This window comes from Dipodomys merriami, unplaced genomic scaffold (assembly GCF_024711535.1).
Source record: "Dipodomys merriami isolate MVZ:Mamm:240054 unplaced genomic scaffold, mDipMer1.0.p SCAF_7, whole genome shotgun sequence".
NCBI lineage: Eukaryota > Metazoa > Chordata > Mammalia > Rodentia > Heteromyidae > Dipodomys > Dipodomys merriami.
Genome location: NW_027206290.1, coordinates 46,001,587 through 46,016,109, shown reverse-complemented (window position 1 = coordinate 46,016,109; position 14,523 = coordinate 46,001,587). Strand labels below are relative to the sequence as shown.

The window sequence follows — 14,523 nt, the reverse complement described above, 5'->3', positions numbered from 1 at the left end:
ACTAGGAGGTATTTCTTCTTTTCTTTTTTAAACAATTAGCACACATTAGTTGTGGGGGTCCTCTGTGACATTTCTACACATGTATACAATATATCCTGGTGAAACTCACCTCCTCAATCATCCCATCTCATTCCCTTCAGAAAACTTCAGCCAGGGTCATTGTTCTATTTTCATACATGCAAATAAACTACTTCTACATAGTCATCCTTATTCATCTTCATTCACCTCTGTTAAGCCCCTCCCTCCCACTGGTTCTCCCCCTCCCCCCATCCAAGCCTGTATTGCTTTTATGCATTCTTTTTCAAAGAAACTCACAAGATAGTAATGTAGATTCTGGCTCTCAGTAAACCCTATTTGTCCTTCCCCAACTAAATTTGCTCATCTCAGTAAGTAAATACAAGGTGACCTAACATTATTACACTGACGCTATAAATTCATTTTAAAGTCACCAGTCAGTAACAGAAAGGGCACAAATAGCTTCTTATAAGTCACTTTTATTCTTCAAGTGAATAATAATTATGAGGACACAGCATCCTACAATTCATACAAGTACTGGTACTAGGGCTTGAACTCAGGGCTTCATGCTCTTGGTTAGTTTTTTCACTCAAGGCTGGCACTCTACTACTTGAGCCACACCTCTACTTCCAGCTTTTTAATTGGAGATAATGAGTCTCTAGGATTTGTCTGCCCAGGTTGGCTTTACCTATGATCCTCAGATCTTAGCCTGTGACTAGCTAGGAGCCACTGCCAGCCTGCAGAAATCAGGATCCTAGAGTAGTTTGGCTGGGTGTTGTGGGGTTTTTGTTCGTTTGTTTTCTGAACTGACACTTTCTAGAAGCAGGTATATTTTAATTTCAGGGATGCAACAGAGAGCATTTGAAACATACCTACACCCTTCCATCTGCAGATAAAGAACCAGGGGTATTGTATCTCTTGACGTCCAAGGAAACATTCTCGGTAAGTCATCCTGAACTAGATGTTAAACCATAAACAAATAAATAGGCCAGTGACTCCTGCCTGTAATCCTAGCTACTCAGGAGGCTGAGATCTGTTTGAATACAGAGTTTGAATCCAGAGTGGACAAAGTCTGTGAGACTCTCACCTTCAATTTATCACTAAAAAAAGCTGGAATTGGAGCTGTGGTAGAACACTAGCCTTGAACAAAAAAAAGCTCAGGGACAGCACCCAGACCCTGAGTCCAAGCCCAGGACTATGCATACAGGCACGCAGGCAGGCACACGCGCGCGCATACGTGTACACACACACACACAAAACCTTAGGATTATCATAACACAGCATGTCATTTTAGGTGATCTTTAAATTTTGACTTTAAAGAGTTCCCCTAAGAAAAGCACATTGAGATCCATACTAGTGATGATAATTTAAATCAGCAGAATTTTAAGGAAAGATTTTCTAAATTACAGACTCTCTTAATAAGCATACTTTTTGGCCCAACAACTCTACTTTAAGGAACCTTTCCTCAAGAAAATCATTGGACATGTGTGGAAAGATGGAAAAGGATAACTGCTAGAGAACTGCTAATAAAAACTACAAATATATTAGTCTTAAAACTGAAGAGTGAGCCAGGCACTGATGGCTCACGCATGTAATCCTAGCTACTCAGGAGGCTGAAATCAGAGGATTGTGGTTCAAAGCCAACCCAGGCAAGTCCATGAGACTCTTTATCTATGATTAACCACCAGAAAACCAGAAGTGGCACTGTGGGTCAAGCGGTAGAGCACTAGCCTTGAGCTGAAGAGCTCAGGGAAAGTACCCAGGCCCACAGTTTTAAGCCCCATGACTGACCAAAAAAAAAAAAAAAAAAAAGGAGGGCTGGGAAGGTGGCTCAGTGGTAGAGCGCTTGCCTTGCATGCCTGAGGCCCTGGGTTCGATTCCTCAGCACCACATAAGCAAAAAGAAAAAAACCGGAAGTGGCGCTGTGGCTCAAGTGTAGAGTGCTAGCCTTGAGCTGAAGAGCTGAGGGACAGCACCCAGGCCTAGAGTTCAGGTCCCACGACCGGACCCAAAAAAAAAAAAAAGGAAGAGTGAGTTCAAGTGCAATTTTCCATTTTTCCTTATAAAGGAAAAAGTGTGGTCATATGAGATATCAGATCCCCTGACAAACATCGATGGGTCACAAAACATTGAGGAAAACTGTGAGAAAATATTGCATGGGGCCAAGTACTAGTGGCTCACACCACTTGCCTACCTAGTAGCTAGTAATCCTAACTACTTAGGATGCTGAGATCTGAGGATTGTGCTTCATTCGAAGCCAGCCAGGGCAGACAAATCTGAGAGACTTTCATCTCCAATTAACCAGCAAAAAGCCAGAAGTGGAAGTGTGGTTCAAGTAGCAGTGCACTAGCCTCTCATTGAGAGCAAAGCCAAGTGGGTGTGTGAGGTCCTGAGTTCAAGCCCCTGTATCATCACAAACAAAACAAAACAAAATTAAAAACCCTTAATAAAATCTAGAAATACAATGCCAACAGAGTTATTCATGTACATATCTTCTGCTTTTATATTTCTTGAAGAAAAACAAAAGAACAATAGAGAACATATTGATCTAAAATCAGAAAATAAGACCTCATGCCTGGTCCAAACCCACCCCCTCTGTCATCTTAGCTTGTTTGCTCTGCTGCAGCAAGTGAGCCTGCCAACTTCTTCACTCACATAGCAAATATTTGTTGAGTTCTTTAAAGCCAGGGCCTGCACGGTGATTCCAATACTTTTGACTATGTATTGGGTCTCCCGATGTCCCCAGTATGGTTCAGGGAACCAGCTGGGAGAAGGGCTAAAACAATACTTTTCAAACTTCCCAGTGGCTCCGGGGTGATCTAAAATTTCTCAGAAGGGCTGTGCAAGTCATGAGCCATTCATTCTCTAGCTCTCACCAATTCCACAAACATTCACACCCAAGTCTCAGAGATACAACAGACATTGGTTAGACAGGAGAAAGACATATCTCTCAACTGTAAACAGCAGAAAAAAAATGTGGGTATAGTTTTGAATCCAAACTCCTCCATCTTCTCCAGGCCTAACTGAAGCTACCTTCACATGAAGAGAGCTGTGTGTGGATGAGATGATAGACACCAGGAATCCCAAGGTCCTGGTCACAGGGCTCTCAACTTTTGTCACCCCGAGAGACTGGAGCAGACTTCTAGAGATATCTAGTGACATCCCAAGAGTGTCAGCCTTGAGGTTCCCAAAGGGCACTGCACATGCCAGTCTCCTTCCTGGAAAGGACCTCTGGCTCTCAAAGACATTGAGACTCTCAGACTTCATTCACTTAAGTTGACTGACTTCATTCTCACTGAGAGATAATTTAAAAGGAAAGGGTCATCTCCCAACTGATTGTGTGTGTGTGTGTGTGTGTGTGTGTGTGTGTGTGTGTGTGTATGCGCGCGCATGGGCCACTTCTAGCTTTTTTTTTCCTGCTGGGGCTGACTTTGAACCAAGATCCTCCTATCTCAGCCTCCGAAGCAGCTGATATTTTAGGCATGAGCCACCAGCACTCAGGCCCCAACTGATCTAAGCACAAGTTTGCTTCAAGAAGTCACGCACGTGCAGATCGGGTGCGGCAGTCATTAGGTGTGTCTAAATCAACACCAACTCCGCGTCGGCCGAGCCTCCGGCTGCCAGCGTAGTCCGCCGCCACCGAGCACCCTCCCCCCAGCCAGCTGCGTGACGGCCCCGACACAAGCCCGCGGGGCTCGACTCTGTCTCCCCGAGGAAGCCCCGCTGGGTTGTGCACTCGGTGAACAAGTGGAGACCGAGCAAAAGGGCTTTGCCCGACGCCCGGCCGCGGAGGAGCGCGCGCCGCGAGCGGGGCGCGGAGGACCCTCTGCCTCCCCACCCCCGGGGCGCGGGACTCACGATCTCCGCCACGATGAGGAGCCCAGGCACCGTGCGGAGGAATTCGCGGTCGTAGGCGAAGCTGCTGCTGGTGGTGGAGAAGTTTTCGGCGAAGGAGCTGGCGGTGGTGGTGACGGTGTGCGAGCGGGCGCGCTGCGGCTCCTCCATCGTCTCCGGGGACCCCGGCGCGTCCTCCGCCGGACGCGCGGCCCTGGGGCCGGGGTCGCCGGCGAGCAAGCGCGGAGCGCGCCGGAGTGGCCTCCGGTGCCAGGCCGGATGGCACGCGTGTCCCGGGAGGGTCCGGCGAGTGCGCGGCGCCCCCGATCGTGGGCGCGCGGGCTGCGGGGCTGCGCTGGGGCCCGGGGGAGGGGGGGAGAGGAGGAGGAGGAGGGCGCGAGGGGAGGCCGTGGGGCGGCCGGGAAGGCGGTGGAGGCCCGGGGGAGGGGAGGCGCGGGGGAGGGGCGTGGAGAGGGACCGCCCCGACGAGGCGCTGAGCCTGCGGCCCCGTCACCTGTTGCGGCAGTGGGAGGGCGGCGGCTGCCCGGAGGAGACCGCACCACCTCGCTTAGGCCCCGCCTCCGCCGGGCCCGCACCGCCTCCGGCCAGCTCCGTCCACCTGCCGGCGCGGGACCGCGGGGGCCGCGGGCACCCGGCCTCTCGGGAGCTCCGGGCCTTGGAGGGGCAGCCCTGACTCGGCCCTGGGGAGGTTGGGCGACGTCGGACTGGAGTGGTGGCTGGACCTTCGCCCCCAGATCGATATGGGGCTATCTGGACTGCGGGAGGCGCCTGTCCGCCTCCGGCCGCGGCCGCCACGGTGGCCCCGGGTTATTTCCTGCCCCTCCTGTTGGGAACAATTTGAGGAACAACTGAATCGCGGGGCTGCGAAGGCGAGACGCTTCCAGGCGTGGACTCCTGGTGCCTGGGCGACCCAGTCTGGGCCGGAGAGGAGGATGGGGAGAGGGAGGGGGGAAGAGAAGAGGGAGGCGGAGGAGGAGGGGGAGAGAAGGGGGGAGGAGGAGGGGGAGGCGGAGGAGGAGGGGGAGGGTGGGGGAGGGGGAGGAAGAGGGGTGGGGGGGAGGGGGAAAGGAAGGAGGAAAGGGAGGGGAGGAGGGAAGGAGAAGGGGGAGGCGGAGGAGGAGGGGGAGGGGTGGGGGAGGAGGAGGGGGGAGGCCGAGGAGGAGGGGGGAGGCCGAGGAGGAGGGGGGAGGCGTGGGGGAGGAGGAAGGGGGAGGGGGAGGGGTAGAGGGGAGGGGGAGGAGAAGGAGACGAAGACGAGATTTTGGAGATCCCCAGTCAAAGTGAATCAGAGTGACCCATGGGGAGAAAATGTTTCATAGGGTGCCTGGGCCGTACTTTCCTGGGTTCGAGGTTGGGGACATAAGGGTACCTTGTAAGTGGCAGGTAGTGGTCATCTCAGACCTGGGTTCAAGCTTGGGTACTTGCCCAAGTGTTAACTTTGTATCTTAAGCAAGTAGTTCTATTTTTTTTCTGGGCCTCTGAGGTGCTATCTCTTAAAATACCATGTACTGATGGATGGACATACAGCCAAAAAAAAAAAACCACCTTGTGCCCCTCCTGCTTTGTGAAAGGTAACAACAGATGTTTTATCCAGGAGTATCCAGGGGAAAAGGATGCCATTAAAGGAGATTCACAGTGAAGGCATTCCTGACCATCTGTTCCAGAGCAGGTTTTAAAAAGAGGGGGAGCCAAGCACCAATTACAGGCTCACACCTGACGATCATGGTTCAAAGCTGGCTTGGGATAGCAGTACATGAGACTCTTATCTCCAATAAAGTACTCAGAAAAAGCCGGAAGTGGCACTGTGGCTCTAGTGGTAGAGTGCTAGCCTTGAGCAAGAGAAGCTCAGGGACAGAGCTCAGGCCCAGAGTTCAAACTCCAGGACAGGCAAAAAACAAAAAGGTGAGATACTCATTGGACACTATGTTGAAAATGAACTATACAACTTGTGTGTGGAGATGGGATCCACCTACTGGGAGAGAGCCAGGAAGGCGGTGACATCATCCAAAAAGAAATGTACTCATTACCTGACTTATGTAACTAACCCCTCTGTATGTTACCTTTATAATAACAATTTTTAAAAAAAATTTGGGAGGTCTTATCAACTGAGATAAGAAGAAAACACTGGCAGCCAGACAAACTAATAAAACAAACCATTGTTTCTTTTAAGTCTAAGGTCTACCCAGGAATGACCTAGGGGGATAAAGGGATTCCAAGGCACAGCAAAGATGAACCTTAGGGGTTCATCACCTTAGTTTGGTGCTAAAGACAATAGAAATTTCATTGTAGCGTTCTTTTATTGCAGCCACACTTCTCAGCGTGGTCCCTGGCCCAGCAGTGTCTGCATCTCCTGGGAACTGGCTGGAAATGCCCCACCTCAGTCCCCCTGAAGCTGAACTGCTGGGTGTGGCGCTCAGAACTTGTGAGGGAATAAATCCTTCAAAAGACAAGGTTTGAAGCTGAAGCCTGAGAAGGGCTGGTTTAGAGAAGCTGCTAAGCTGCTGAAAAATAAGACATACACAGGAAAAACAGTAGAGCAGTCAGAGCAACATGCATGGATGACATTTAGCAAATGTCTAAGACTGGTAGGAAGTCTAGACAATTCTATTTACACAATACAAAGGTCAGTCCCTTCTGAAAACCCTTAAAGCCAGATGGACTTTGACTCAGATTTTTCTTTAATTCAGAAAGGTAAACTGGATGCGGGTGGCTCACGCCTGTAATCTGAGGTACTGTGGAGGCTGAGATCTGAGGAATGCCGTTTGAAGCCAGCTTGAGAAAATACATCTGCGAGACTCACCTCTAATTAACCAACAAGAAGCCCAGGGTGGAGGTGTGGCTTTTCTTAAGCAGAAAAGCCAAAGGAGAGCATGAACTCCTGAATTCAAGCCCTAGTACTGGCACAAAGAAAGAGAGAGAGAGAGAGAGAGAGAGAGAGAGAGAGAGAGAGAGAGAGAGAGAGAGAACGCCAGGAGGAGAGTGGCTCACACCAGTAATAGTAACTATTCAGGAGTTTGAGATTTGAGGATTGTGGTAGCAAAGATCATGAAGCTCTTCTCTCCAATTAACTACTGAAGAGTCACAAATGATCTCAAAGTGGTAGAACATTAGTCTTGAGCACAAAAACTCAGGAAAAGTGTCCAGGCCCTGAGTTCAATCCCCAGGAAAACACAGAAAGAGAGAGAGAAAAGAGAAAAGAACTACAGCTTACATTTATCATATAAAACATCATCCCCTGAGTGAGGTCTAGGTGACATTCTAATTAAGTCTGGTATTTGTGAGGGAAGGGAGACTGAGTGCTGTCACTGAGCTTTTTTGCTTAAGCTTGGCTCTCTACCATTTGAGCCACAACTTCACTTGTAGTTTTGTGGTGGATAATTGGAGATGAGTCTCACAGATTTTCTTGTTTAGGCTGGCGTTGGACTATGATCTTCAGATCTAGGCCTCCTGAGTAGCTAGGATTATGGGCATGAACCACCTGTGCTTGTCTCCAATATGGTATTTACTGCATTGGAAGCATGAAAATAACTTAAGTCTGTATTTCAGCTATCTATTGTAATTTAACAAGTGTTCCCAAACAATGTCTTTACTTGCTTAGGAATCTGGGCCAGGAATTTGGGCAGGGCTTGGCTGGCAGGTTCTTCTGCTCCATTTTCTTGCAGGGCTGGGGATCAAACCAACCTTATACAAATCATATATGTGCTCTTGCCACTGAGCTCCATCCTCAGTGTAGTATTGATGGGAAGCAATCATCCAACTGCTTTCAGTTGGGGTCTAGGCAAAAATGTCCCAAAGGCTTTCCTCCCATTTGGGTTCTTCTGGGATCTAGCCTCCCTTTCCAAATCCCCATGAAGCTTGGCCTCCCACACAGCATGGTAGACTCAGAGTAGCTGGACTTCTATAGCAAGTGGCTACTACAGTAGACTTCTCAAAAGGGGCAAAGGAAACATTGCTAGTGCTGTTTTCTTAAAGCCCAGCACCTCAAACTACATAACATCGTTTCTCCTTCATTCTACTGCCCAGTCTGCGATAAAGGCAGCCAGATTCAAATAAATGATCAACAGATCATACCCATACCTGTGCCTGTGGGAGCAGGAAAGAGTTGTGACCTGCCAGGCACCAGTGGCTGACGCCTGTAATCTTAGCTACTCAGGAGGCTGAGATCTGAGGATTGTGGTTCAAAACCAGCTCTGGCAGGAAAGTCTGTAAGACTCTTATCTCCAATTAACCACCAGAAAAATGCAAGTGGAACTGTGGCTCAGCATGGTAGAGCACCAGCCTTGAGCAAAAAAACCTCAGGGACGATGCTTAAGCCCCGAGTTCAAGCCCTATGACTGACATATAAGAAAAAAAAAGAAGGGGCTGGGAAGGTAGCTCAGTGGTAGAGCACTTGCCTTGCATGCCTGAGGCCCTGGGTTCGATTCCTTAGCACCACATAAGCAAAAAGCCAGAAGTGGTGCTGTGGCTCAAGTGGTAGAGCACTAGCCTTGAGCTGAAGAGCTGGAGGACAATGCCCAGGCTCAGAGTTCAAGGCCCATGACTGGACCCCCCAAAAAAAAGAAAGAAAAGAAAAGAAAAATTGTGACCCTCTTCTAATTTGATGATAAATAGCGTCACATCCACTTCATTGACATTTTCTTTTCTTCTTCGGCAGTACTGGAGTTTTGAATTCAAGGCCTTATGCTTGCCAGGCAGGTGCTCTGCTACTTGAGCAATATTCTCAGCCTGTTTTTGCTTTACTCTTTGTTTTTTCCTTTGGATAGGATTTCCTGCTTTTTGCCTGGGCTGTCCTATTCATAAGTCCTGTGTAGTGGGATTACAAGTTGTATTACCATGTCCAGTTTGTTAGTTAAAATGGGGTCTTTATAAACTTTCTGCCAGGGTGTCCTTGGACTAAGATTTTCCTGATCTCTACTGGCTGAGCAGAGGAGATTTTAGGTGTGAGCCACCTTACCCAGCTTTGGATATTATTTCTGATAATTACATTTTTTGCAAATTTAAGAAAAAACTGTTGTTTTTCAGTCTTGAGGATTTCAGAATTGCAGAGATGTGATCATACCTGGTTGTTTGGAAGTTGGCTGCACCTTTCTAAAGCAATTCTGGTGCTCAGCCTAGCGCCAGTAATCAGTAATCAGTAATTGAGTAGCGCCTAGCTACTCAGGAGGCCTGAGATCTGAGGATCTCGGTTCAAAAGGTTTCCAGTCTGGGCAGGAAAATCCATGAGCTTCTTACCTTCAATAAACTACTCAGAAAGATGTAAATGGTACAATGGCTCAAGTGGAAGAATGCTAACCTTGAACACAAAGAGACTCAGGGACAGCACCAAGGCCCTGAATTCAAGCCCCAGGACTGAAAAAAAAAAAATGATGGTACTCATCTGGCCCCTTGTGTGTTGGAGTCTATTCCTCAGAACTCTCTCATCTAGTCCACTCTCTATCATCCTATAAGAATTACTATTCTCTGCCAGGCACTAGTAGCATATTCCTGAAATCCTATCTGCTCAAGAGGCTGAGATCTGAGGATCTTATCTTCAATTAACCACCAAACAGCCAGAAGTGTTGCTGTGGCTCAAGAGATAGAGTGTCAGCCTTGAGCAGAGAAGCTAAGGGACAGTAACCAGGATCTGGGTTCAAGTCCTAGTACTGGCACAAAAATGAGTACATAAGGTCTGGGAAGGTGGCTCAGTGGTAGAGCACTTGCCTTGCATGCCTGAGGCCCTGGGTTCAATTCCTCAGCACCACATAAACAGAAAAAGAAAAAGCCAGAAGTGGCGCTGTGGCTCAAGTGGTAGAAGCTAACCTTGAGCTGAAGAGCTGAGGGACAGCACCCAGGCCCAGAGTTCAGGCCCACGACCGGACCCAAAAAAACAAAACAAAAAATGAGTACACAAGAATAATTTTTAAAGGTATTATCCTGAAATCCTAGGCTAAGGTACCATTGTGCATGGGGTAGAAGCTCCTATGAGGTAGTTCAGCCTATCTTTTCCTGTCCCTTTCCCCAACTATTCTACCACAATTCTGTTCTAGTTCAAATGCATGTTTTCCTGTAGACATGATAACTATATGTCCACAAACAAGCTTTCCTCTGAGCCCGGAAAGCTCAGAAGTAATGACTTTTGCACACTGATTAAAATCAATGCTTAGCCAAGTATTGGTGGTGCACTCAGGAAACTGAGGCCTGAGGACAGCTAGTTTTGGAAAAGCCTGGGCTACACAGTGAGACCCTGTCTCAAGAGAGATTATTTTAAAGCCAGTGGTTCATCTTGTAATCCTAACTACTCAGGAAGCTAAGATCTGAGGATCATGGTTCAAAGCCAGCCCGGGCAGGAAAGTCCAGGAGACTTTTATCTCCAATTAACCACTAGAAAATTGGATTATTGAAAAAATAAATAAATAAAAGCATCATCTTTTACAGTTCATTGCAAATGCCATCTTTTTGTGTGTGTTTTCCTCTGAATTTCCATTTATTCTTCTTTGTTTTGTAATTCATTAATTTTATGTTCTCTTTATGCGTGTGTGTGTGTGTGTGTGTGTGTGTGTGTGTGTGTGTGTGTGTGTGTGTTAGTATTGAGGGCTAATCTGAGGGACACCACCCTTCCTTTTTTCTCTGAGGGCTGGTGTTCTACCCCTTGAGCCACACTTTCACTCTGGCTTTTAGTAGGTTAGTTGAAGATAAGAGTATCAAGGACTTTCCTCTGATGGCTGATTTTGAACCATAGTCCTCAGATCTCAGCCTCCTGAATAGCTAGGATTCAGATGTAAGCCATGGACACCCAGCTTTTCTTTTCCTGTACTTTCCCCTACCCCAGCCACAAGAGTTACTACATGTATACTGAGTCTCATACTTTATACATAAATGCAGAAAAGGGCTGGGAAGGTGGCTCAGTGGTAGAGCACTTGCCTTGCATGCGTGAGGCCCTGGGTTCGATTCCTCAGCACCACATAAGCAGAAGAAAAAAAGCCAGAAGTGGTGCTGTGGTTCAAGTGGTAGAGTGCTAGCCTTGAGGTGAAGAGCTGAGGGACAGCGCCCAGGCCCAGAGTTCAGGCCCACGACTGGACCCCCCCCCCCAAAAAAAAAAAGTGCAGAAAAATGTTAAAGGCTTCACCAAGAATAAATCTTAGAGCTGAAATTTGTGGGATATTTAACTATGAAAAAGGAAGCTGCAGATGGAGCGTCACCAGGCCCCAGGACAGGTACAAAAAAGAAAAACATAAAGTTGGCCTAGGCACTGTCCCTGAGCTTTAGTGCTCAAGGCTAGTGCTTTATCACTTGAGCCAGAGCTTCACTACCAGCTTTTTGGTGGTTAACTCATGGACTTCCTTGCCTGGGTTGGGTTGGAACCATAATCCTCAGATCTCCCACGCCACGAGCCTCCTGGCTTCTTCCTGTTTTGAAATGAATGACTGAAGTGGAGCAACCTCTGGACCTCATTGGATGTCCAGTACCTCCTGATATGAAGGACACCACACCACTTCCATAATGTTTTCCTTCCCAAGCAACACCTGTGACTAACCACGAGGAAAGAGTAGGTATACCAAAATTGTGGGACATTTTATTAGGTGTAAAGCTTATGAAAGACAGACACTGAGGAAGATGCTCTGTACCTAAGCAGATCTGACAGCACAATGCACTGTGAAGTCCTAGATAGATTTTGTGGCCCTGAAAAAAAAAGAACACTATGGCTATTTGGTGAACTCTGGATAATTTTCATAAATCAGAGAGCAGCACTGCATCTGTATTCACTGCATGATTTTGATTGCTGTACTCCGGTGAAGTGGGAGGTTTAACAATTAAGGGATTAGAGTGAAAGTTTACAGGATACCTTTATTTTTTTTTAGCTTTAATTTTTAAAAATTTAATTGTAAAGGTTATATACAAAGGTGTTATAGTTACATAAGTAAGGTCATGAGTACAATGGAATATATATATGTATATATATGTGTGTGTATATATATATGTATATATGTAAATATGTATATATATTATATATATATAATATATACATATATGGTCGTGGAGCTTGAACTCTGAACTTGAATGCTGTCCCTGTACTCTTCAACTCAAGGATAGTGCTCTACCACTTGAGCCACAGTGCTACTTCTGGTTTTCTAGTGGTTAATTGGAGATAAGAGTCTCACTGGAGTTTCCTGTCCAGGCTGGCTTTGAACTTTCGATCCTCAGATCTCAGCTTCCTGATTAGCTAGGATTACAGGCATGAGCCACCAGTGCCCCACTCAGTAGTATAGTCTGGCATTCATTAGCCCTAAAAACTGAAAGGCTTGATCTTAATGAGCAAGATGGACCCCTTACAGTTCTTAGCTGTATTCATTGGCTCATTACTGGTTTACCTACACTGTTCCTTCTGGAATTCACAGTTTAGTAAAACACTGTCCCTTAGTGAACTCCTCATTGAGAGGCTGGGATTCAGCAGCAGCTGGAAGGAGCCCATCCAGGCCAGTCCCACACAGGAAGAAGATGGGCAAGGTCAGCTTAGGGCTCAACCAGTTACCTCCAGCCGGTTCTCCAAGGCCATTCAAAGCTAGCTAAGCAAAGAGCAAGAGGAGAGAAGCGGAAATTCCAGAAGGAATATAGCTCTCCCAGCAGGAAGTTCTGGATGGAGGGTTCTTTTTCTGCAATGCAGCTGGAGGGAGTTTCAACCCTCACACCTTCCAAGTGGAAGACAATGGGCCCTCCCCCCTGCTGCTGCATTCCTCCCATGAACACTCATCCAGCTGTGCGTGGCAAAGAAGCAGGCTTAGAGCAATTCCATCTATAAGCATCTATAAGTGAAGGTCTGCCCACACTCCATGCTGTTTGAGATAGGAGAGGCACCGATTATGTTATCATCTTTAGAAGGGTCCTGTACTTAAATATCTCTTGGTCTGTAGACTTGTTATTTTAGCAATTACTTTAATAAGCAAGAAGGAAACAAGGATCAAGCAGAGTAAGAAGGATCCTGGTGATTTTCTCTTCCAGGGCAGGTTGCACAGCAGAAAATAAGAGAGATGAGGAGCACATCTGGCAGAGAACTATTTGTTGCATTTGCAGAGATAATAGAGCTGAGGAATTTAAAACAGCACAAAAAAACATCAATAAGTTAGGTACCAGTAGTTCATACCTGTAACCCTAACTACTCAGGAGGCTGAGCTCTGAGGATCACAATTTGAAGCCACGCAGGCAGGAAAATCCATGAGACTTTCATTTCCAATTAACCACTAGAAGTGGAGCAGTGGATGAGGTAGTAGAGAGGCAGCCTTGAATGAAAAAGCTAAGGGACAGTGCCCAGGCCCTGAGTTCAAGCCCCAGTACTGGCACAAAATAAACAGAAAAAAAGGTATCAGTAAACCAACAAATTTGTACAAAAAAATATATTTATGCATTCTTGAAGAATTGCTGTCAAATAAAAGGTAGGATTTATTATGGAATTGTTCTAGATATTCTATTGCTTGTTTATGCCAAGAATCACTTTGTGCTTTCTTTTGTATGTGATCTCCAGGGTGAGCCTCTTTTACTAGAGGGTAGCTCTTCTTTTGGTCCTAGCCTGGACTTGCTTGGGAGCTGGGGGAGAGGCTCTGGGTCTGGTTGCAAGGCCCCAGTTGCATGGGCTGAAGTAATAGTACCATCAGGCTAATTACTGGATGACAAACTGTTCCTCCCCTCCTTTGACCCGAAGCATCTGTAACCAGAGAAGCCTGTTAGATCTCCTGGTGTAGTCAGAGTGTGGGGGTTGATGTGAGGAGCAGGGGAATCCCCTTCATGAGAGTATAGGATCCTGGGGCCTTGCCTAGGAGAGACTTAAGAAATATCAGAAACTGCCACAGAGCAGAGTCCACTGAAGACACTTAGCCCTTGTTACAGTCATGGGCAGATTGTAAGCATTCAACAAGACCCCAGGAGATGAGGGAACAGAAATGATGCTTTGCTGGGCACAGTTGGCTCATGCCAATAATCCTAGCCACTCAGGAGGCTGAGATCTGAGGATCATGGTTCTAACCTAACCAGTCCAGACAGTAAAGTTCCTAATTCTTTATCATTGGCTCATTATTGGTTTACTACACTGTTCCATCTGGAATTCACAGTTTAGTAAAACACTGTCCCTTAGTGAACTCCTCATTGAGAGGCTGGGATTCAGCAGCAGCTGGAGGGAGCCCACCCAGCCAGCCCCACACAGGAGGAAGATAGGCAAAGTCAGCTTAGGGCTCAACCAGTTACCTCCAGCCCATTCTCCAAGGCCATTCAAAGCTAGCTAAGCAAAGAGCAAGAGGTGGTACAGTGGTAGCCTTGAGCACAAAGGCTTGGGGACAGCATCTCAGGCCCTTAGTTTAAGCCCCAAAACCAGCATACACACACACACACACACACACACACACACACACACACACACACACACACACACACACACACACATACACACACACACACACACACACACAGAAGAATTCTAAAGTTTTTTTAGTTTTTTTTTGTCGGTTGTGGAGGCTGAACTCTGGGCCTGGGCGCTGTCCCTCAGCTCTTCAGCTCAAGGCTAGTGCCCTACCACTTGAGCCACAGTGCCACTTTGGCTTTTTTTTCTGCTTATGTGGTGCTGAGGAATCGAACCCAGGGCCTGCAAATACTCTAGCGTGCAAGGCAAGTACTCTCCCACTGAGCCAA

The 14,523-nt window shown here is 47.2% G+C and overlaps 1 protein-coding gene across 1 annotated transcript in view; it reads right to left on the bottom strand.

Annotated features, from left to right (window-relative positions):
- The window catches only part of Cmtm8 (CKLF like MARVEL transmembrane domain containing 8), a 73,517-nt gene extending 69,224 nt beyond the window's left edge, over positions 1-4,293 (bottom strand). The window contains exon 1 of the mRNA XM_070007540.1: positions 3,874-4,293. Coding sequence (XP_069863641.1) covers positions 3,874-4,020 — 147 coding nt within the window. The 5' untranslated portion in view covers positions 4,021-4,293. The remainder of the gene's footprint in view (positions 1-3,873) is intronic.
- Positions 4,294-14,523: the final 10,230 nt, after the last annotated feature.